Source organism: Scyliorhinus torazame, chromosome 6 (assembly GCF_047496885.1).
Source record: "Scyliorhinus torazame isolate Kashiwa2021f chromosome 6, sScyTor2.1, whole genome shotgun sequence".
NCBI classification, from domain to species: Eukaryota; Metazoa; Chordata; class Chondrichthyes; order Carcharhiniformes; family Scyliorhinidae; genus Scyliorhinus; species Scyliorhinus torazame.
This window is the reverse complement of record NC_092712.1, coordinates 142,553,531-142,578,594: the sequence shown is the minus strand read 5'-3', so window position 1 is coordinate 142,578,594 and position 25,064 is coordinate 142,553,531. Positions and strand designations below refer to the sequence as shown.

At 43.0% G+C, this 25,064-nt stretch overlaps 1 protein-coding gene across 1 annotated transcript in view; it reads left to right on the top strand.

The window, feature by feature from the left end:
- The first annotated feature begins 2,330 nt into the window (after positions 1 to 2,330).
- LOC140425041 (polycystin-1-like protein 1) overlaps positions 2,331 to 25,064 on the top strand; it is a 543,547-nt gene continuing 520,813 nt past the window's right edge. Inside the window, exons 1-2 of the mRNA XM_072508831.1 lie at positions 2,331 to 2,462; positions 15,798 to 15,915. Of these exons, the coding sequence (XP_072364932.1) occupies positions 2,378 to 2,462; positions 15,798 to 15,915 (203 nt within the window). The 5' untranslated portion in view covers positions 2,331 to 2,377. The remainder of the gene's footprint in view (positions 2,463 to 15,797; positions 15,916 to 25,064) is intronic.

Below are 25,064 nucleotides of genomic sequence, written 5' to 3'. Positions count from 1 at the left end.
CGACATGACCACGTCCACCATCATTAAAGCCCTACATAGTGTCATCACCCTGTTTGGTTTCCCCAATTATGTCCACAGTGACCAGGGCTTGTTGTTCATGAGCTACAAACTGCGTCAGTACCTGCTCAGTAAGAGCATCGCCTTGAGCAGGACTGCCAGTTATAACCCCAGGGGAAATGGGCAGGTGGAGAGGGAAAACGGGACGGTCTGGAAGACCGTCCTCCTGGCCCTACGGTCCAGGAATCTCCCAGTTTCTCACTGGCAGGTGGTCCTCCCCGATGCGCTCAACTCTATTAGATCCCTACTTTGCACGGTCATAAACAAGACCCTTCATGACCGCTTATTTGTTTTCCCTAGGAGATCCACCTCAGGGGCCTCGCTTCCGTCCTGGCTGAAGACACCGGGGCCAGAAAACACGTCAGGAGCTGTAAGTCTGATCCTCTGGTAGAGAGGGTCCAGCTCCTACACTCCAACCCCCTGTATGCTTTCTCGAACACCCTGGTGGCCGACAGGATACGGTCTCCCTCCGGGACCTGGCGCCCGCCGGTTCCACCACCACCACCCCCACTGCCCCCCCACCATACCCCGCCCAACCTACCATGACCAGCGCCCCCACCCCTTTATGGCTCCCGCGCTCCCTCTCGCCCGCCATCCCCCCTTCACTGATCCACAGGAATGAAGCTCCAGAAGAGACGCTCCCAGAGTCCACGTCTGGACCCACACCGGCGCCCTCACTACCGATACCAGCACGGACGAGCTCGGCATCCGGGCCAGCAACAACGCCAGAGATTCGGCGATCACAGCGCACAATCCGTGCGCTGGACCGGCTGAACTTATGAACCTGTCACCCCCGTCGTACTTCATTTTTTTAACAGGGGGTGAATGTGGTGAATGTCTTATGCCAATAATCCACTATTGTATTTGTATCTGTGCTGTTGCCCTTGTATTTGTATCTGTGCTCTGCTGTTGCCCTTGTGGGCTCCTCCTATGGGCCATTGTATGGCATTATCCATAGGAGAACATGTTGGGGCCTGTATGGGCTCCGCCCATGGCTTCTCCCCTTGAAGGGAGGTATAAAGAGCAGTCGGCCTGTAGGTGGTTCTCAGTATTGGATCAGTCGCAGGCAGGCACTGTTCTAAGTTGATTAAAGCCACAGTTTACTTCTACTCCCGTCTCGAGTGAATTGATAGTCGCATCATAGTCCAAGACTAAATTTCTAAGTGTCCTGGATTTAGCATACATTGCAACCAGGAACGTGTGTTGTACATCAATTTCATTTATAATAATAATCTTTATTTGTGTCACAAGTAGGTTTACATTAACTCTGCAATGAGGTTACTGTGAAAATCCCCTCGCCACCACATTCCGGCACCTATTCCAGTACACTGTGGGAGAATTCAGAATGTCCAATTCCCCTAACAGCTGGGGCAGGATTCTCCGAGCTTCTGCTCCAAAATCGCGATTGGCGCGGGGGCGGAGAATGGTTGCCAACGCCAAAATCGCGGTAGGGGGCCATTGACAGAGGTCTCCACGGCGATTCTCCAAGAGTAACTGGCCAAGTTCCCGTCGGCGTGGTTTCTCATGGTCCCACCCATCGTGAACTCGGCGTGGCAGCTGTGGACTCAGTCCGCGGCTGCCCTGGTGGGGGGGGGGGATCCTTCACCGGGGTGGGGGGAGGGCCTCACAGATGACTCGGCTATCGATCGGGGACCACCGATCCGGGGGCGCACGTGATCTCGGGGGGGCCTATTTTCTTGGTGTTGGTCCGTGGTGTGGGTCCGCCATGTCTTGCGGGGCAGCCGATGCAGGCCGCCGCCATGCGCATGTGCGGACCCTCGACTGGAAGTGCAGGACCTCGTAGCGGAAGCCAGAGCTGCGAGGGCTTATCTGGGGCTCTGCTAGCCCCCTCCAGGTAGGAGAATCACTCTGGACTTTCTTAGAGAACCCCGCCCCACATCTTTCAGGACTTGTGGTAGGAAACCGGAGCACCCGGAAGAAACCCACGCAAACACGGGGAGAACATGCAGACTCTGCACAAACAGTGACCCAAGCCAGGAATCAAACCAGTCCCTGGTGCTGTGAAGCAACCTTGCTAACCACTGTGCCACTATGTGAGCTAGCTGGAAAAATTATAGCACAACAGGATCTGCTAGCATGAGGTAATGAGAAATTCGAATGAAAAGCAGGATTATTGGTGTGGTGTTCTCAGTGGTACGGTCCCTAATGAGCCTGCGGGCTCTTTGACCCAGAGGAAGCCTGACGAGTGGGTCGTCCCTCCCACTGACGTCAATGGGTAACAGGTGAAGAAACTTTGCTGGAGTTTGGTGAAGTTGAAGTGAGTGTGAACAATGTAATCCTCACTCAGTTATTACGGAAGATGGAGTGCTCCTTATCTACATCTTACGTGCTCCTCGCATTGTCCGCTTTGGCACTCAGGACTTCTGCCGCTGGTGACAACAATGGTAAATCTGAGACTTGCAAGTTTAAATGTTAAAGGTTTCTGGACAGTTCCGGATTGTGTTTACGGAGGGGTATGCGGTTGTTTTTGTTTCAGGCTGGGTGTTGTGGAATGTTTCTGGTTGATCAGGTGGTGGGAAGCACTGAGGTGTGTGGGCCAAGCATTGACACTTGGAGGAGTTGGTTTGAATCACTCACCTGCAGCAAAATGCGATTCTGAAATTATTCGTTGAACTGGTTCAGGAATTTGTTTGAAAGGATTGTTGTAAATTATTAAAACACGCAGAGCCGTTTGTCACATTTAAGCACCAAAGAAAACCCCCTGAGAATTGTGCAAAATGTTGCTGCCACGATTCGATGTGGACCAAACATATTTAAAAATAAATCAGTCCGGGGTTACAACTTCGATTTTATTTTAGTTTGGTTGTCTGCGAACCACTTGTAAATATCTCGAAAAACTTGTATTCATGTAGCCCCTTTCACAACGTTTGCAGCTTTCGAAGTACTTTTAATTTGTCCTCACTGTTGTAGGAAAAACTGCAAATACTGATGCACACCAGATAATCATTTTGTGATGTTGGCTGAGGGAGAAATATTGGGCAGGACACCAGGTTAAGATCAAGTGTGAGATCAGGTGTAACGCCTGTTCTTGTCAGCTTGGATCCAGTATGCCTTTTTTGCGGGGACTATGAACTGGGCTTAATTTGAATTGTTTTTTGGAGCAAGCAAGGAGATGGATTGAGGGCTTGCCCTGTCCAATCTGCGCAATGGCTTTCTCACTCTTGAGAAAGGAATCACTTCCCTATTCTTCTGTGAGATCCTTTGTACACACGTGAGTGAGTAGATGGGGCCTTGGTTTCAATGTCTCAGTACCGAGGGTGAAATGTCAGTCACGTCTGTGGACTTGAATCCTGGGTGTGAGTACTACCAACCCAGCCAAGGGTGACAGCATGTGGAATGAATGTAGCATTTTACTTTAAAAAATATATATATTTTGATATTACTGGAATAATTCTAAAATATTGAAAAGCTAATGAGCAGAGCTCTGTGTGTTATATTTTTGACAGGATTAGATAGGGTAGATTCAGAAAGAATGTTCCCAATGGTGGGGGTGTCCAGAACTAGGGGTCATAGTTTGAGGATAAGGGGTAAACCTTTTAGGACTGAGGTGAGGAGAAATTTCTTCACCCAGAGAGTGGTGAATCTGTGGAATTCACTACCACAGAATGTAGTTGAGGCAAAAACACTGTAATTTCAAGAAGGAATTAGATATAGCTCTTGGGGCTAAAGGGATCAAGGGAGATGGGGGGAAGGCAGGATCGGGGTATTAACTCGATGATCAGCCAGGATCATAATGAATGGCAGAGCAGGCTCGAAGGGCCGAATTGCCGCCTCCTGCATCTATTTTCTGTGTACGTTTTTATGACGTGTTACTGGAGTGACTGCAGTATATCGCCTGTCAGTAAATTGTTGCTTTTGCATCCAAAATTGATCTTGGGATGGCCTGCTAAGAAACCTGAACAAATTCTCAAGAATAACATTCAATACATCGTCAAACTCGGAAAGAGTAAGAAAAATTTGATAATTTTACAAAATATGTAATCACCTTTAAGTGATGTCAAACAAAATAGATCTAAATTATGCGCACACAAACATATGAATTTGGAGCAGTAGTAGGCCACTGCTGTTTGTCATTTTTATGAATGACCTGGAGGAGGGCATAGAAGGATGGGTGAGTAAATTTGCAGATGACACTAAAGTCGGTGGAGTTGTGGACAGTGCGGAAGGATGTTACAAGTTACAGAGGGACATAGATAAGCTGCAGTGCTGGGCTGAGAGGTGGCAAATGGAGTTTAATGCAGAAAAGTGTGAGGTGATTCATTTTGGAAGGAATAACAGGAAGACAGAGTACTGGGCTAATGGTAAGATTCTTGGCAGTGTGGATGAGCAGAGAGATCTCGGTGTCCATGTACATAGATCCCTGAAAGTTGCCACCCAGGTTGAGAGGGTTGTTAAGAAGGCGTACGCTGTGTTAGCTTTCATTGGTAGAGGGATTGAGTTTCGGAACCACAAGGTCATGTTGCAGCTGTACAAAACTCTGCTGCAGCCGCATTTGGAGTATTGCGTGCAATTCTGGTCGCCGCGTTATAGGAAGGTTGTGGAAGCACTGGAAAGGGTGCAGAGGAGATTTACCAGAATGTTGCCTGGTATGGAGGGAAGATCTTATGAGGAAAGGCTGAGGGACTTGAGGCTGTTTTCGTTCGAGAGAAGAAGGTTAAGAGGTGACTTAATTGAGGCATACAAGATGATCAGAGATTGGATAGGATGGACAGTGAGAGCCTTTTTCCTCGGATGGTGATGTCTAGCACGAGGGGACATAGCTTTAAATTGAGGGGAGATAGATATAAGACAGATGTCAGAGGTAGGTTCTTAAGAGAGTAGTAAGGGCGTGGAATGCCCTGCCTGCACCAGTAGTGAACTCACCAACACCAAGGGCATTCAAATGGTCATTGGATAGGCATATGGACGATAAGGGAATAGTGTAGATGGGCTTTGGAGTGGTTTCACAGGTCGGCGCAACATCGAGGGCCGAAGGGCCTGTACTGCGCTGTAATGTTCTATGTTCTAGTCTCCTCTGCTTTTGATAAGATCAGATTGTGGCCTCAAGGCGCCTTCCATGACTACCCCCTATAACCCAAGATTCTTGATTGACATGGTAATCAATCAAACCCAGTATTAAAATATTAAATGACCTTGCCTCCACTGCTCTGAGGGGAACAGAATACCTGAGATTCACTTACCTCATCCCTGCATTAAATGCTATACCCCTTATTTTGAAACTGTGACCTTCAGTTCAAGTCTCTCCATAAGGTGAAACATCCTTTCAGCATCCACCCCATCAAGTCCCTTCAGGATCTTTATTATCTTGTTCCAATAAGATCATCTCTCATTCTTCTAAACTCCAGTGAATACAAGCCCACTCTGCTCACCCTTTCTTAATAAGTTTCCCCTTCATCCCAGGAATCAGTTGAGTAAACATGAACTGTTTCTTATGCAAGGATATCCTTTCTTGGGTAAGGAGACCACAATTGTAGAATACGCTCGATGTTTTCTCACCAACTGTACAATTGTGGCAAAACATTTCTACTTCTATATTCCATTCCCCTTGCAATAAACAACGACAATCCAAAAATGTACAAGTTAGGTGGATTGGCTAAGCTAAATTGCCCCTTTGTGTCCCAAAAGGTTCGGTGGGATTACTGGGTTACAGGGATTGGGTGGATGTTTGGGCTTAAGTAGGGTGCTCTTTCAAGGGCTGATGTAGACTTGATGGGTCAAATGGCCACCTTCTGCACTGTAAATTCTTTGATTTGTCTACCTAATTATGTTCTGTCCTGCATATTGATTTTTTGTGATTCATGGACCTGGACATTCTGATCCCCCGTACCTGAAATTTCTCTCCAGTTATCTTTGTAAACACAATTGATTACTTGAAAATATGAACATAGTGTTGAAGATACAATATTTTGTACTGCATCTTCTCAATGGGATGGTTTGCTCTGATGCTCTTACAATATTGTCAATATGATCCGTGATATGAGAAGCAGCAAAAACCCTCTTGCAGTATGATAGGGCAGCACGGCAGCACAGTGGGTAGCACTGTTGCTTCACAGCTCCAGGGTCCCAGGTTCGATTCCCGGTTTGGGCCACTGTTTGTGGGGAGTCGGCACATTCTCCCTGTGTCTGAGTAGGCTTTCTCCGGCTGCTCCGGTTTCCTCCAACAAGTCTTGAAAGACGTTCCGTTAGGTAATTTGGACATTCTGAATTCTCCCTCTGTGTACCCGAACAGCCGCCGCCGGAATGTGACGGCTAGGGAATTTTCACAGTAACTTCATTGCAGTGTTAATGTAAGCCTTCTTGCGGCAATAACGATTATTACTATTATATTGGCAACTACTTCTGAATGAAGTGCTCTTGCAGCAAACATAAATGGTTGTTAGTGGTGGCATTTGGTATTGAACCTGACATGTTGATGCTGGTCATAAACAATCTGCTTTTTCTTTTTCTGGGCAGAGCTACCCCTGATAACCAGGAACGATCAAGATAGCACCCTCTTTTTGTCAAATCTTCCCCATATTATCAATGGGTCACTTTTATGTACTTTCGTATCAAATATAATTTCCAGTGTCTAATTTCATTTTTTTCCTAAGTCAGTGCAATTATTCAAATGTAACTTTAAAATACATGGATTTTCTTTTTAAAACTGTATACCTCCTGATAAACATTTATACCTGTTTGTCTTTTGCTGTGATTTGTTTTGTTTTGTGCTTGCAACTGCCCCTGTCTGGCCCAAACAAGTTATACACCTTTTAAAATCATGGAAAGAAAACTTTTTAAAACATGGAATGCAAGCATAGTAAATGTTCCGCTGAAAGGAACAATGAATAAATCAAACAGAGTTCAGACCTATATTGCTAAAAATCAGCGGAGTGCAGTCTGGGGCTGCCAAAACGCAAAATGCATTTGGTCCTGGTCCCTGAAGCACTGCAGTAACATCCAACTGATGCTGGTGTGAGGGTTGAAGAATAGAGTTGAGAGGAAAGATTTTTTAAAAATCTCCTTATTTTCTAGCATTGAAATGAGGCAAAGGGAAACATTATAAGAGCTCCCTATACCAAGTGGAAAAGAAAAGATAATTTCAAAGCACATTTTTCAAATTAAAATAACTTGTTGAGCAAGGGAACGCTGGCATTAACTTGCCAAAGAAAAATTGAGGACAGATGTTTCAAAATTCTTCATCATACAAAATGCTTAAAACCTATAATCTTGTAAGTTTGGTACTGCAGGAAAAATGGTGGATTTATTCACAAGGAATTTGCATATTGTGCTGGTGTGCCTCGAGCTTTCTACAGAAGAATCATCGAGGTTAGATGGAGTGAACTGAATTCCATGTTCTGTGATTTTTTATTGTAAAATTCTGCATGAGATCCCCGCCATATATTATGCTATTGATACATTTAATAAACTTAAAATACGTGGATCGTTGGTTTCCTTCCACAAAGTGTCACATTTTAAGTTCCAGTGGAAAATGCAACCTTTGGAATTCAAATCATTAGTGCATGCCTGTGAAATGTTTCAGGAAGTGGCTGCAGAACAATTGAAAGGATAGCCAACAATAAAATGCATTATCAGTGATTGTCTCAGTGCCAAACATCCTACTGATGCAAATACAGCAGTACACAAAGAAGTCGCAGCAAACCTGGTCACTTGTTAACCTTTAATATGTAAATCTGGACCAGGAGCCAATGTGGGTGACTGAGGACAAAGGAGACGAATGAACAAAACTTGGTTTCAGTCAGGATATGGGCAGCAGAGCTTTGGATAACCTGAAATAATCAAATGGTCAGAAGTGGCAAGAAGAACACTGGAACAGTCAAATCTGGAAGTAACACTGGTTTGTATGAGGGTTTCGACAGCCAATTAGCTGAGACAGTGACAGAAATCTGTGATATTATGAAGATGGAAATAGGCATACTTGGTAATGGAAAGGTTAGGATTGGCAGCAGAGCTGAGGGTCAATTTGCAGTGTCTGATTCAGTCTACAACTGTGATGAGGCAGAGACATGGAGGCCATAGCTCAGGACAAAATTGCTTTTGCCCTCCCAATACTTGATGAGCAGAAATTCCCAAGGGACCTTGTAGAGAAAAACATCTAAATAGCTCTTGAGGGTAAATGGAACAAATTATTCTTATTTTTGCTCATCACAAGGAAGTGAACTAATTTGCCATTATGCAATATATTAACGTTATCCATCTTTTTATATAATTATTAAACTCAACAAATATTTGTAACATCATTGGGGAATCACTAATGATATACTGCTTTTATATTGAATGTCTTAATACTGTGACAGTTATGTGGCATGTTGTATTATTCCTTGTTAATAATGGAAATTTAGAGATCAACTGACAAGAATGTATGTGATTCTATTTGAGTTTGACACATGACAGACTATCAGAATAACAGAAGAAAATCCAGAGTGAGAAAAGGCCATTTATCTTGGCATCTCCATCAGGAGCCCAAGTATACAATTGCAATGGACTTCTTTCTTACAACAAGTGTTGATCCATTATCTTAGTGAGTATTACAATCCCAGACCAGACCCCAACAGTGGCGAGGATACTGGACTGAAAGCCCAATATTTTAGTTTATTTTGTAAGAATGTGCGGGAAGATTGATTCACTTCAGGAGTGCTTGCATGAAGAAATAGGGAGTATGGATTTTTAATGCAAAACTTTATTATGAATACAATATTAAACTCTTTAACTTCACACCTGAAAATGACAGCTTACAATTACTCCTCAAACACTACTACTCAATTCCCCATTAAACAACAAGAAAAGAAACATACAACTCAGTCCATCTTTAAAATCAGCATAGCATAGAGTAATACTTGCTTTACAGAACTGATCTGATTCTTGTTGGAAGGCCTTCAGACTCTGGCTGAATATCTTTAAGAAGCTGGTTCACCTGGTAGGTTTCAGCTTCTTTTTCTGCTCTGCTTTAAACATTCTTCTTCTTTTTATAACTATCCTATAGGGAGAGAATTGTGGACTTGGTGTCAGACAGGTCAGACTTCACGTCGTGTAGAAGATTGTAGTTTAGTCGGGCAGTATGGTCGGCGCGGGCTTGGAGGGCCGAAGGGCCTGTTCCTGTGCTGTACATTTCTTTGTTCTTTGTTCTTTGTTTGTCCTCTCGAAAGCTTTCTCAAAATCTTTCTCTGAATCCCTTAGTTCCACCCAGCAATGGCATCTACCCCCAACCTGAAAAATAAAGTAACTCTCCAGACTAAAAGCACATTAACTCCCCAGAAACCTTCCACCGTCAAACCACAGTACATTAGCCCAGACTGAAACACACATTCCTCTGGTAAATTTCACATTCTGGCTCCACAAATCTCACAGGAGCTGCAAATCCAAGTCCTTAAATTGCCCCAATATTTAGAATCCAATATTCTTAAAATCCTCCATTCCTCATAGTGTACCTGTTCCATAATTTCTTCCCCATTCCATTCTGACAAGCCACATTTAGCCCAAACTATTAACTTAATTGTAGTGTACCTGTTTGAAGCAAATACTATAAACACTCAATTGAAATGTATGTAAAGAGCATGAACATTTTTCCATTGATTTAAAATTGCACCAGAACGTTTTGTGTTTTTGTTGTAGGTGTTTGATTGCTTGCTTTACTTTCTTGCCAGCCATCATGTTGAGAGATGGGTACCCATGACATTAGCATAAGGAATGTTTGTGATGCGCATGCCATCTCACAGTCCCACAATTGCAGTCATGCCATCACTGGACCAGACTTTCTGTGAAATATAAGTAAAAGATACAAAATCAAAGTATCGACCTATACCACACATCCAACATTGTGCGTGGATTGAACGATTATTTTTGTTTTGAATGCAATTCAACCAAAGGCACGTTTCTGTTGTGGTGAAAAATATCTGAATTAACTATTTTCAAGGGCAGCAAGGTAAGACACGTAGCTAGCACTGTGGCTTCACAGCGCCAGGGTCCCGGGTTCGATTCCCCGCTGGGTCACTGTCTGTGTGGAGACTGCACATTCTCCCCGTGTCTGCGTGGGTTTCCTCCGGGTGCCTGGTTTCCTCCCACAGTCCAAAGACGTGCAGGTTAGGTGGATTGGCCATGCTAAATTGCCCTCCGTGTCCAAAACAAATGGGCCGAATGGCCTCCTTCTGCACTGTATGTTCTCTGTATCTATGTATACAAAACCAAATAAAGATCCAGATTCACACCAATTCTGTGGAGTTTTTAAAAAACCGATAAACTAGTTACCATTGGCCAGTGTTTACATTCGGAAAGAAAGACAGAAAAATAGAAACATTCTCAGCCAGTCGGGGGGAGGGGGGGGGGGGGGGGAGTTATAATTGGATGGCATATGAGACAAGATGTAAGCGATAAAGGTAAAATCATTCTAAGTTACGAAGAATTGGTTAACTAAACTAAGGGTTAAGGAGAATGGACAGGTGGAGTTAAGACCATAAGACATAGCAGCAGAATTAGGCCAGAATATAGCTGATATTTTTCTCCTCCCCATTCTCTTGCCTTCTCCCCATAACCCCTGGTCCCCTTATTAATCAAGAACCTATCTATCTCTGTCTTAAAGATACTCAGTAATTTGGACTTCACAGCCTTCTGTGGCAAAAAGTTCCACAGATTCACCACCCTCTGGCTGTAGAAATTCCTCCTCATTTCTGTTTTACAGGATTGTCCCTTTGGTCTGAGATTGTATGCTCAGGTTCTTCCTACAAGTGGAAACATCCTCTCCACGTCCACTCTATCCATCTATCCAGGTCTCATAGTATCCTGTACGTTTCAATAAGATCCCCCCTCATCCTTCTAAACTCCAATGAGTAGAGACCCAGAGTCCTCCACCGTTCCTCGACAAGCTCTTCATTCCAGTGATCATTCTTGTAAATCTCCTCTGGACCCTTTCCAAGCCCAGCACATCCTTCCTTAGAAATGGGGCCGAAAACTGCTCACAATACTCCAAATGGGTTCTGAGCAGAACCTTATACAGCCTCGGAAGTGCATTCTTGTCTTGTATTCTAGTTCTCTCGACATCCTGTTCTGTGCTGTATTTTCTATGTTCTATATAGCATTTGCCTTCCTAACTGCCAACTGAACCTGCACATTAACCTGAAGAGAATCGTGAACAAAGATTCCCAAGTCCCTTTGTGCTTCTGATTTCCTAAGCATATCTCCATTTAGAAAATAGTCTATGCTTCCATTTCTCCTTCCAAAGTGCATAACCTCACACTTTTCCACATTGTATTCCACCTGCCACTTCATTGCCCACTCTCCTAGCCTGTCCAAGTCCTTCTGCAGCCCGCCTGCTTCCTCAGTATTACCTGTCGCTCTACAGATCTTTGTATCATCTGCAAACCTAGTAACAGCGCTTCCAGTTCCTTCTTCCAGATCATTAATGTATATTGTGAAAAGATGTGGTCCCAGCACCGACCCCTGAGGCACACCACTACTGACCGGCTGCCATCCTGAAAAAGACCTGTTTATCCCCACTCTCTGCCTTCTGCCAGTCAGCCAATCCTCTATCCATGCCAGGATCTTAACTTTAACACCATGGGCTCTTTACTTTTTTAACAGTCTCCTATGCGGCACCTTGTCAAAGGCCTTCTGGAAATCTAAATATATCACGTCCACTGGTTCTTTGTCTAACTTCCTTGTGACTTCCTCAAAGAACTCTAACAGATTTGTCAGACATGACCTCCCCTTGACGAAGCCGTACTGACTCAGTCCTATTTTATCATGCACTCCAAAGTACTTCGCGATTTCACCTTTACTCATGGACTCTAAAATCTTACCAATGACCGAAATCAGGCTAACCGATGTATAATTTCCCGTCTTCTGCCTCCCTCCCTTCTTAAACAGCGGTGTTACATTAGCCACTTTCCAGTCCTGTGGGACCCTTCCCGCCTCCAGTGATTCCTGAAAGATCACCACCAATATCTCCACAATCTCCTAAACTATTTCTTTTAGAACCCTGGGGTGTAGTCCATTCGGCCCAAGTGATTTATTCATCTTTCAATTTCCCCAGAACCTTCTCCTTGGTGCTGGTCACTGCACTCATCTCTGCCCTCTGGTTCTCCTGGAGCTCTGGCATCCAGGAGAACCTGTTGGTTGTAGAGGGTTGTTTTTCAAACTGGAGGCCTGTGACCAGTGGTGTGCCTCAGGGATCGGTGCTGGGTCCACTGTTATTTGTGATTTATATTAATGATTTGGATGAGAATTTAGTAGGCATGGTTAGTAAGTTTGCAGATGACACCAAGATTGGTGGCACAGTGGATAGTGAAGAAGGTTATCTAGGATTGCAACGGGATCTTGATCAATTAGGCCAGTGGGCCGACGAATGGCAGATGGAGTTTAATTTAGATAAATGTGAGGTGATGCATTTTGGCAGATCGAATCAGGCCAGGACCTACTCAGTTAATGGTATGGCGTTGCGGAGAGTTATAGAACAAAGAGATCTAGGAGTACAGGTTCATAGCTCCTTGAAGGTGGAGTCGCAGGTGGACAGGGTGGTGAAGAAGGCATTCGGCATGCTTGGTTTCATTGGTCAGAACGTTGAATACAGGAGTTGGGACGTCTTGTTGAAGTTGTACAAGACATTGGTACGGCCACACTTGGAATACTGTGTGCAGTTCTGGTCACCCTATTACAGAAAGGATATTATTAAACTAGAAAGAGTGCAGAAAAGATTTACTAGGATGTTGCCGGGACTTGATGGTTTGAGTTATAAGGAGAGGCTGGATAGACTGGGACTTTTTTCCCTGGAGCGTAGGAGGCTTAGGGGTGATCTTATAGAGGTCTATAAAATAATGAGGGGCATAGATAAGGTAGATAGTCAACATTTTTTCCCAAAGGTAGGGGAGTCTAAAACTAGAGGGCATAGGTTTAAGGTGAGAGGGGAGAGATTCAGAAGGGCCCAGAGGGGCAATTTCTTCACTCAGAGGGTAGTGAGTGTCTGGAATGGGCTGCCAGAGGTAGTAGTAGAGGCGGGTACAATTGTGTCTTTTAAAAAGCATTTAGATAGTTACATGGGTAAGATGGGTATAGAGGGTTATGCGCCAAGTGCGGGCAACTGGGACTAGCTTAATGGTAAAAACTGGGCGGCATGGACTGGTTGGGCCGAAGGGCCTGTTTCCATGCTGTAAACTTCTATGATTCTATGATCCCACTGGTATCTTCCACCGTGAAGACTGATATAAAGTAACTATTTAGTCCCACTAATTCTTGCCACTTTGTATGCTTTTCTTTTGCCTTTATGCTGTCTTTGACTTCCCTCATCAGCCATATATGCCTTGTCCGCCCCTTTGCATTTTCCTCCTCCTTGGGTTGAATTTCTGTTGTGCCTCCTGAATAGCCCCCCAAAAACTCCAGCCATTGCTGTTTCACTGTCTTCCCTGCTAGGCTCCTTTTCCAATCAACTCTGGCCAGCTCCTGCCTCATGCCTTTGTAGTTAGCCTTATTTAATTGTAATACCGTTACATCTGATTGTAGCTTCTCCCGCTCAAACTGGAGGGTAAATTCTATCATATTGTGGTCGCTGCTCCCTAAGGGTTCCTTCACCTTAAGTTCCCTGATCAAGTCTGCCTCTTCACCAAATCCAGAATTGCCTGTTCCCTAGTAGACTCTGTCACAAGCTGCTCCAAAAATCCATCTCTTAGACATTCCACAAATTCCTTTTCTTGGGATGCACTACTAACCTGATTTTCCCAGTCCATCTGCATATTGAAATCCCCCATGATTGTTGTAATATTGCCTTTTTTATATGCCTTTTCCATCTCCTGATTTTTTACATGCCTTTTCTATCTCCTGATTTATTTTCTGCCCCACCTCCTGACTACTGCTAGGGGGCTTGTACATAACCCCCATCAGGGTCTTTTGACCTCTGTGATTCTTCAACTCTACCCACAGAGATTCTATGTCTTCTGAACCTATATAGGTCTTTGCTATCAACTTAACTTCATTCCTTACTAACAATGCAACCCCACCCCCTGATGGGGGCTGGTTTAGCACAGGGCTAATGAGCTGGCTTTTAAAGCAGACCAAGGCAGGCCAGCAGCACGGTTCAATTCCTGTACCAGCCTCCCCGAACAGGCGCCGGAATGTGGCGACTAGGGGCTTTTCACAGTAACTTCATTTGAAGCCTACTTGTGACAAGCGATTTTCATTTTTCATTTTCTTTGGCCATCTGCCTGTCCTTTCGATAGGACACATATCCTTGGATATTTAGATCCCAGCCCTGATGCCCTTGCAGTCACGTCTCTGTGATGCTCACAACATCGCACCGGCCAAGTTCAATGTGCTCAACAAGCTCATTTACCTTGTTCCGTATATTGTGCGCATTTGACCACCTCCGTTCTCACACTTGTCACATTTTTTGCTCCGCCTGATAACTGCCACTTAGCTATTGGGGGGGAGGGGGGGGATGGGGGGGGGGGGCAGCAGCTCCAGCCAATTAGATACTAAACTAGACTTTTAACTGAAAAACAGGAACATTAAATTCACCACTTACCTCTTACTACACTGTTCCAAATGACCAAATTTCAATCCTCACTCGGGCTCTCTCACTCACTCAGGCTGTCTCGAACTTCACATGCTCAGCGTTTACTTTGACCAGGATGTGATCAGCCATGATCGAATGGTGGAGCAGATTCGATGGACCAAATGGCCTAATTCTGCTCCTATATCTGATGAAATTATGATTTTGGCAGTGAAAATCAGAGTAAATAAATTTATAATACATTATTAGAATGGGACAAGACTGAGCTTCTGGGTAGTGAGGTTGGAATGCTGACTGCTGTAAGCTCCAACTATTGGGAGAGACTAAGCCCCTGTTGTGACTGGGGCCTGTGACACCTCATAGCTGCTCACATAAGAATGGGAACATTAGAATTTTGGCAGAGAATGGTGATGTCCAGAACTGGAATCTTGGCATCTATATTGATTTTAAGATTTAAAAATTTCCACACTCAGATTATGGGGGAGAGAAAGAGGACTTGGGTTTGACAGGTTGATAATCGTCAAGTTTAGACATTGATATAAAAGCAGAATACTGCTGATGAAGAAAAAAGAGGAAATGCTGGATGAAGATACTCAGCAGGTCTGACATTGTAATCCATGGCACTGAAATGAAAAGTCAACGATGGTAAGAAAAATGAAGTATTTTCCATCAGTTTCAAGAACCCCAGTCATAATGATTGATATTTTATAAGAAATAATTCCTGGTTGACAATGGATAATAATATAAAATCATCTGTTCTTCAAATTCCTGTCTTTCAGTGCTCAATAAGTAATGATTACAACCTATAGTTACTGGAAGCCCACAGATCTATTCCAAATATTGTCCATCCACCAAAGCAAGTTGACAGATCAATGCAAAGAAGGGCCGCAGCCGCAGAGAACGATAATCCAAGCTCTGTTCAATTCTTATTCTGAGTCACACCAAACAAGAGGCTAGCATCTTCCTGTGTGGCAGATGATGTGAAAGAAAACTAGGGGAAAAGAATATCTACGTTTTGCAATTTTCTGGCAGCCGGTTACAGGGTTAATTGTCTAGTCTTGACAGCAATCTCATTAAGTGGTCCTCCTGACAACATAGATGTGAAGGTCAGATGGAGCTGAAGGTAGAGTTCACAAGAAATGTAAAATATATTTTATGGGATAAAAATTGTTTTCTATAGACAACACATTTATATCGGGACATGAACGTTTTGATTACTCTGTTGCAGGGACCAGCTGGTATCGTGGCTGCTATAATTTCACAGTATTGAACATTTGGGAGCCAATATTGCAGACATCAAACTTGATTGAACTTGCAATATGTGCAAAACATTGTTTACAGGAAAGGTAAGGCTGCATTCATATTATTTCCAAACTGATGTCAAATAAGAAAAAGAGTTATTAACCTCATAGTTATTGCATCTGAATCACCCAGATTCCAATCTAATGTAAACACTATTGAGGTAATTTCCAATGCAGATCATCCCAATAGCATTGTGGCAAAAATAGGGATTTCTGACTTTACGCTTGGGTAACCCCAAATTGCTGGGCTATTACATAAATATTAGCTTTATCTCTGTGTTAACCTACTCAAGTCTCTCGTGCTCTGTGGCAGGATTGATCTCTAAGAACCAGTCCACATGGCTACCAGCAGGGGAAGTAATCTTTGTCACTGATGTGCCAAATATTCATCTGTGCCACCTGATATCATAATTAACATATTCAATATGAATATCTGGTGTAAGTGATATTTTTCTTAAATCCTCTGCAGAGAGATTTTATGTAAATTCATACCAGCAATAAAGAGGTGGAAATGTAATTTCCAACTGTTGTGTGTTTCGACAGTCTGGTTCTAGTTTATGAACCCAATGAGAACTCTTCAGCCATAATTCTATTCTTTATTAAGGTGTTGAGTCTGTTAATCTTTTATTTACCTGACTATTCCAAAAAATTTGCTTGAACTTCAAAAGGCGATAGTGTGATAACACACAATGCTATTACTCTTGCGACGACTGTTCAGCATTGCCTTTAGGCTTGAAGAAAATGTTAGAGCTCCATAAATTGCTAAATAAATCATCACTTTGTTTACCAAAGCATGTTTGAAAAATAGTGGATTATTTATTTTATCATCTAATTAGCCATACCAAGTGCATACGGATGATACTGTATAATACCTCTTGCCTGTACTTTGTTTCTGTAGCTTGCATAGGAAATTCCAAAGGTGTGAAACTTTTCACATGAAGTTACTGTGGATGTGGTGGGCATACTATGTATTCCTCTAGTGAGCAACCTGTTGCTATCAGAATTAATTATTCAGCCTGAGTGTTATTAATCTTAATACAGCAGAGAAGATGCAAGTGTTGTGTAAAAGTCTCAACTGTAACAAGTGTATCTTGAGAGTTTTAAAAATTCTTAGACTATTATTTAAGGTACCAAATTCTATGGCCAACTGTTATGGTTAACTTAGGCTGCCCATCTCAGTGTGCCTTTTGAATGAACTGATATCATCACTGCCTCAAACAATTTCATTCCACACTTCTCTGTTAACAAGAAAAATAAAATTTGCTTGATTGTCTTTCAAAAGGACAGCAGTTTAGTCTTCTCATAAAATCACAGAATTATTCAGCACAGAAGGAGGCCGACGACCCGTCATGGCCCTGCTCGCTCTCTTCAAGAGCAACTCAGTTGGTCCTATTATCCCTGTGGCCAGCAATGTTTTTTCTTCTTCAGTTCCCTTGTGAAAGCTATGATTGAATTTGCCCCCACCACACTCTCAGGCAGTGCATTCTGGATCCTAACCACTCGTTGAGTTTGGAAAAAAAGGTTTTCCTCATGTCATTTTTGGTTCTTCAGTTATTCATCTTAAATCTGTGCTCTCTGGTTCTTCAATCTTCTGCCCTTGGGAACAGTTCCTCCCTATATACTCTGGCTAGACGCCTCATGATTATCTTAACCTTCAAAAATGAATGCAAATTGAAAATGACATCTATTTTATTTACTGATGCAATCTTGGTGTCGCTATGTAAAATGTAACATTGTACTTTTTACCAAGTGCTGTTAATTTTAATTTGGCTCATATATTAAATACTACAAGGGTAGAGCCCATATTTATTCACATTCCCTCTTTGACAGGACAATAGGAATTCACATGTAGATATTGTGATGCTGAAATAGCTCTAAATACTTTGGTTAAATATTCAGATGTTTCATATTTTGTTTTTTTCATTTCATGCAAGAATAGATTTACTTCTGCTTTGACGTCCATCAACACAGTAGGGTACTTGGAAACAGAAATATCAACAAATTGTAGATAGGTTAGCTGGAGAATGTTTTGAAATGGACACGAGCTATTTTGACTATGAAAGAGTTTGATGTGTGAACTATTACTTTGTAATCTTGCAGAGTAAACATCCACTGTTTCACTGTCGACACCTCCTTTTCTGAGCTTTGTACTGTAAAATTGAATTGGTAGTGAAATATGCCTATTGAAGTCGAACATCCATCAACATGATATCTTTGGTTTTTGCTTCCCAAAATACAGAACCAGTGTTATTCTGTACAGAATAATAAAAACATCAAATGACCTGAAGTGAGTCATAAATATACATGAAAAGTAGTTTTCACAGTAGCACTGTGTTGGAATTCTTGATTGTTTTGTAACTTAATTTCGTTTTGCCAACTTTTAAGATTGATTGTGGGATGGCTGAACATCTGAGACTATTGGCAATATGTAGTAAGGATCATATTGTTGGACCTAATTGACATTTCATGTTTTGTAAAGATTCAAATACATTGGGCGGGACTCACCCGCAATCAGCGCCAAGAACGGCACGAGCCACTCCGGTGTCAGACCAACCGGAAGTTCCGCAAACCTCGGACCCGGAAGGGGCTAGCAACGCGCATTCGCGACGGCGTCACCCGATTAGCAAAGATTAGCAAAGCATGGGCTTCTTAAATAGAAACATTGAGTACAAAAATGGGGAAGTTATGTTGAACCTTTAAGGTTATGGTTACGCCACAAAGGGAGTATTGTGTCCATTTCTGGTCACTTACTTGGTCCTTCCCTATCTTTTCTGTACACCTTGTACCCAGGAATATGTAACACTCAGACTTGCCCTGCCTTGAGCCACGTGCCTTGTTACCGCCACAACATCATATTTCCAGAGTGTAATCTGCGCCTGTAACTCCCCAATCTTATGTACTACACTTTGTGCATTCACATACACGTACAGTAATTCTGATATAGATGTCATTACTTTCTCCCTTACTCCGACTTCACTTACTATTTTCTATACTTGTGCTTTCTGTCCCACCCAATATTTTGTACGTTCTGGTATTCCTGAAGTTACACAAATGAGTTACACAATAGCTCTGAAACGAATGACAGAGTCCAACTATAACTGACAAGAACACTCTGTGACTGAGTAAAATAACCGTTTTACTCGCCACTTCTCACAAGTGAACTGCATTTGGTTACACTGTCTGCACTCAAAGTATTGTCTTCCAAGCATCAAGTGGTGTGTTGACAAAACGTTTTATAAATTTACAATTCACATCGAATTCGAAGAAGATTTACAGCACAGAAGTCTTCAATTTGCCACATCAAATCCATGCCAGCTCCTTGCGGAGCAATCCAGTGAGCCCCACTCCCCTGTTTGATTCTCCATATTCCTGCAGCTTTATTGTCTTCAAATGCCCATTTAATTTCCTTTTGAAATCATTGATTGTTTCTGCTTCCGCCACCCGTGTGGGCAGCAGATTTCAGATTGTTAACACTCTGTTGAAAAAAAAAAATGTTTTTGTCACATTCCCCCATTCTCCCTGCATCTCGTGCCCAAAACCTTATATCTATGACCCCTAGTCCTTGTATTATCATCAGCTTATAGGAACAGTTTTTCTTTTCTCCACTTCAACCAAACGTGCCACAACCTTGTACAGCTCTATCAAGTTTCCCTAAATCTCCTTTGCTCCAAGAAGTACAACCCCTGGTTCTCCAACCTAACCTTCTAACTAAAATCCCCATCCCAGGAACCATTCTGGTAAATCTCACCTGGTCCATCTCAAGGACCCTCACATCTTTCCTAAAGCGTGGTGACCAGAAATTAATGCAATAATCCTGTTGGGAGCTCTTCAACACGTAACCTTGATCTTTTTGTTTCTCAAATGAGCCTCAAGACACCTGCTAATCCATGGAACTGGACTAGTTCAACCTACATGATATTGTTCTCCCTTTCCATATCTTGTCTTCATTATTGGCCAAGCAGCCAAACCCGTGGCACCACGGTTGGCTCTGCTGTATACGGGAGGGGTAATAAGTGTGACCGTGCAATAGTTATAGGGGATTCAATTGTAAGGGGAATAGACAGGTGTTTCTGTGGCTGCAAATGAGACTCCAGGATGGTATGTTGCCTCCCTGGTGCTAGGGTCAAAGTTGTCTCGGAGCGGGTACAGTACATTCTGGAGGAGGAGGGTGAACAGCCAGTGGTCATGGTGCACATCGGTACAAACGACATAGGTAAAAAAAAGGGATGAGGTCCTAAAAGCAGAATGCAGGGCGCTAGGAAGGAAGTTAAGAAATCGGACTTCGAAGGTAGACACCTCAGGATTACTACCGGTGCCACGTGCTGGTCAGAGTAGAAATGGCAGGATATACAGGATGAATACGTGGCTGAAGGGATGGTGTCAGGGGGAGGGTTTCAGATTCCTGGGGCATTGGGACCGGTTCTGAGGGAGGTGGGACAGGTACAAACTGGATGGGTTACACCTGGGCAGGACTGGAAGTGATGTCCTAGGGTGGCTATTTGCGAGAGCAGTTGTGAAGTGTTTAAACTAATGTGGCAGGGGGATGGGAACCGATGCAGGAGGTCGGAAGGTAGTAAAACAGGGACAGAAACAAAAGGCAGTAAGGGGGAAAGTGTAAGGCAAAGAAGCCATAGTCAAAAATCAAAAAGGGCAACAGTACAAGGCACAGTGACTGAGGGGAGCTCAGTGAATAGGCCCAGTAATACTAAAAGGAATAAAACGGAAAGTAAAAACATAAATGGAAAACAACGCGGTAGATTGTTACATGAAAATATGGGTTCAACGACAAGGAAAATTAGGAGAAACGGTAAGAGGAAAAATAACTTAGGAGAGGTCACTGACCAAGGTGTTAAGATGCAAAACAGAGCTATAAAAGCCAACATAAATGTACTTTACCTGAATGCTCGTAGTATTTAGAATAAGGTAAATGAGTTGATGGCGCAAATCATTGTGAATGACTACGATTTAGTGGCCATTACTGAAACATGGTTAAAGGATGGCCACGACTGGGAGTTAAATATCCAAGGGTATCAAACTATTTGGAAGGACAGAGAGGATGGGAAAGGGAGGTGGTGTAGCTCTGTTAATTAAGGATGACATCCGGGCAATAGTAAGGGATGACATCAGTGCTATGGAGGATAAGGTTGAATCCATTTGGGTGGAAATCAGGAATAGTAAGACGTAAAAGTCACTGATAGGAGTAATCTATAGGCCACCAAATAGTAACATTATGGTGGGGCAGGCAAAAAACAAAGAAATAACGGATGCATGTAGAAATGGTACAGCAGTTAACATGGGGGATTTTAATCCACTCGTCGATTGGTTTAACCAGGTCAGTCAAGGCAGCCTTCAGGAGGAGTTTATAGAATGTATCCGCGATAGTTTCAGAGAACAGAATGTAATGGAACCTGCGAGGGAACAAGCAGTCCTAGATCTGGTCCTGTGTAATGAGACAGGATTGATTCATGATCTCATAGTGAGGGATCCTCTTGGAAGGAGCAATCACGATATGATGGAATTTAAAATACAGATGGAGGGTGAGAAGGTAAAATCAAACAGCAGCGTTTTGTGCTTAAACAAAGGAGTTTACAATGGGATGAGAGAAGATCTAGCTAAGGTAGACTGGGGGCAAAGACTTTATGGTGAAACAGTTGAGGAACAGTGGAGAACCTTCCAAGCGATTTTTCACAATGCTCAGCAAAGGTTTATACCAACAAAAAGGAAGGACGGTAGAAAGAGGGAAAATCAACCATGGATATCTAAGGAAATAAAGGAGAGTATCAAACTGAAGGAAAAAGCATACAAAGTGGCAAAAATTAGTGGGAGACTCGAGGACTGGGAAATCTTTAGGGGGCAACAGAAAGCTACGAAAAAAGCGATAAAGAAGAGTAAGATAGATTATGAGAGTAAACTTGCTCAGAATATAAAAACAGATAGAAAAAGTTTCTACAAATATATAAAACAAAAAAGAGTGGCTAAGGTAAATATTGGTCCTTTAGAGGATGAGAAGGGCGATTTAATAATGGGAGATGAGGAAATGGCTGAGGAACTGAACAGGTTTTTTGGGTCGGTCTTCACAGTGGAAGACACAAATAACATGCCAGTGACTGATGGAAATGAGGCTCCGACAGGTGAGGACATTGAGATGATTGTTATCACTAAGGAGGTAGTGATGGGCAAGCGAATGGGACTAAAGTTAGACAAGTCTCCTGGCCTGATGGAATGCATCCCTGAGTGCTAAAAGAGATGGCTAGGGAAATTGCAAATGCACTAGTGATAATTTACCAAAATTCACTAGACTCTGGGGTGGTCCCAGGGGATTGGAAATGAGCAAACGTGACACCACTGTTTAAAAAAGGAAGTAGGCAGAAAGCGGGTAATTATAGGCCAGTGAGCCTATAATTAGTAGTAGGGAAGATGCTGGAATCTATCAAGAAGGAATAAATAGCGAGGCATCTGGATGGAAATTGTCCCATTGGGCAGACGCAGCATGGGTTCATAAAGGGCAGGTCTGCCTAACTAATTTCGTGGAATTTATTGAGGAATTTACCAGTGCGGTAGATAACGGGGAGCCAATGGATGCGGTATATCTGGATTTCCAGAAAACCTTTGACAAGGTGCCACACAAAAGGTTGCTGCATAAGATAAAGATGCATGGCATTAAGGGGAAAGTAGTAGCATGGATAGAGGATTGGTTAATTAATAGAAAGCAAAGAATGGGGATTAGTGGGTGTTCCTCTGGTTGGCAAACAGTAGCTAGTGGTGTCCCTCAGGGATCAGTGTTGGGCCCACAATTGTTCACAATTTACATAGATGATTTGGAGTTGGGGACCAAGGGCAATGTGTCCAAGTTTGCAGAAGACACTAAGATGAGTGGTGAAGCAAGAAGTGCAGAGGATACCGGAAGTCTGTAGAGGGATTTGGATAGGTTAAGTGAATGGGCTAGGGTCTGGCAGATGGAATACAATGTTGACAAATGTGAGGTTATCCAATTTGGTAGGAATAACAACAAAAGGGATTATTATTTAAATAAAATGTTAAAACATGCTGCTGTGCAGAGAGACCTGGATGTGCTAGTGCATGAGTCGAAAAAGTTGGTTTACAGGTGCAACAGGTGATTAAGAAGGCAAATGGAGTTTTGTCCTTCATTGCTAGAGGGATGGAGTTGAAGACTAGGGAGGTTATGCTGCAATTGTATAAGGTGTTAGTGAGGCCACACCTGGAGTATTATGTTCAGTTTTGGTCTCCTTACCTGAGAAAGGACATCCTGGCGCTGGAGGGTGTGCAGAAGAGATTCACTAGGTTAATCCCAGAGCTGAAGGGGTTGGATTACGAGGAGAGGTTGAGTAGACTGGGATTGTACTCGTTGGAATTTAGAAGGATGAGGGTGGATCTTATAGACACATATAAAATTATGAAGGGAATAGATAGGATAGATGCTGGCAGGTTGTTTCCACTGGCGAGTGAAAGCAGAACTAGGGGGCATAGCCTCAAAATAAGGGGAAGTAGATTTAAGACTGAGCTTAGGAGGAACTTCTTCACCCAAAGGGTTGTGAATCTATGGAATTCCTTGCCCAGTGAAGCAGTTGAGGCTCCTTCATTAAATGTTTTTCAGATAAAGATAGATAGTATTTTGAAGAATAAAGGGATTAAGGGTTATCGTGTTCGGGCCAGAAAGTGGAGCTGAGTCCACAAAAGATCAGCCATGATCTCATTGAATGGTGGAGCAGGCTCGAGGGTACAGATGGCCTACTCCTGCTCCTAGTTCTTATGTTCTTATTTCTGAAGCTTTCATCCTGCTTTTGATGTTTTCAGGTTTGACTTCTCAGCTTTAACTCAGAATTTACAGTGCAGAAGGAGGCCATTTGGCCAATCGAGTCTATGATGGCCCCTGAAAGAGCATCTTACCTAAACCCACACCTCCACTTAACATTTGGACACTACATGGCAATTTAGTGTGACCAATCCACCTAACCTGTACATCTTTGGACTGTGGGAGGAAACAGAGCACCTGGAGTAAACACACGCAGACACGGGGAGAATGTGCAGACTTCGCACAAAGAGCGACCCAAGACGAGATTCGAACCCGGGTCCCTGGTGCTGTGAAGCAACAGTGCTAACAACTGTGCTATTGTGCCGCCCTAATGTAGCAAGTTTCATAAGCACCTTCCGAATCATCCAAAATTGCCTCTCCATCTGCATCATATCTCACACTTAAGCTCTGCTCCCTTGACACCTGTAGATGCCAACACCCACTGGCTTTTACCCTGAACACAGTGGATCTATCCCTGGCCTCGCTCTGCCTTTTTACTACAATCTTTTTCATGGTCCTATGCATGTTCCGTGAGTTTCGATTGTTTCCTTATGTCTTCTTTGTCTCTGCATCAATTTTAGTGGGAGGGCTTTGTTTTCACACCTTGCAGCCCTGTTTCCAAATGTCTTGGACCCCCACTCCTTACAGCTTCACCTTCAAACCTCTTGATAACCTATTTCTTCAATCATCCCCCTTAACTTTACTCTTGCTACTCTCATCTAGCTTTGTGTCTTTCTTTTTACAGCTGTAAAGTGCCTGGGATATTTTACTATGCTATAATGCTTTATGAATACAAGTTGTTACTAAATGTACATTTACATTCAAAGAAAGCTTCCATTTTTAGAAACGCAACCAAATCTCTCAGAAATGTCACAAAATGCTTTACATGCAATGAGTTACTTTTGCGGTGCAATTATGCAGGGAAACATCAACAATTCTGGACACAATTTCAGAAGCAACAATTGAAATTAATAATGGGTAAATTTTTGCTCGATGATGTTGGTTGAGAGAAGAAATATTGGTCAGGAAAAGTCCTTCTCTATGTCATAGTGGATTTTGGTGTCTAATTGAATTATGAGGACAGGCAACAAAAACACCAACTTGCGTTTTGCATATTGGCTTTTAACATTGTAATAATGTCTCGAGGGGAGTATTTGGCCTACAGCAGTGAAACATAATCGCCGGCTTTCCAATAGTTGAGGGAGAAACCCTTTCTTGAGGTTGCATGGAGCTATCTTAAGTGAAGATCTTTAATATTGTGAGCATTTCTAATAAATTAATACTTTCACTCACCACTGTCATAATTGCAATTGGAAAGTGTCCCAGGAAAAAGGGTGGCACGGGAGCACAGTGAGTAGCACTGTTGCTTCACAGCTCCAGG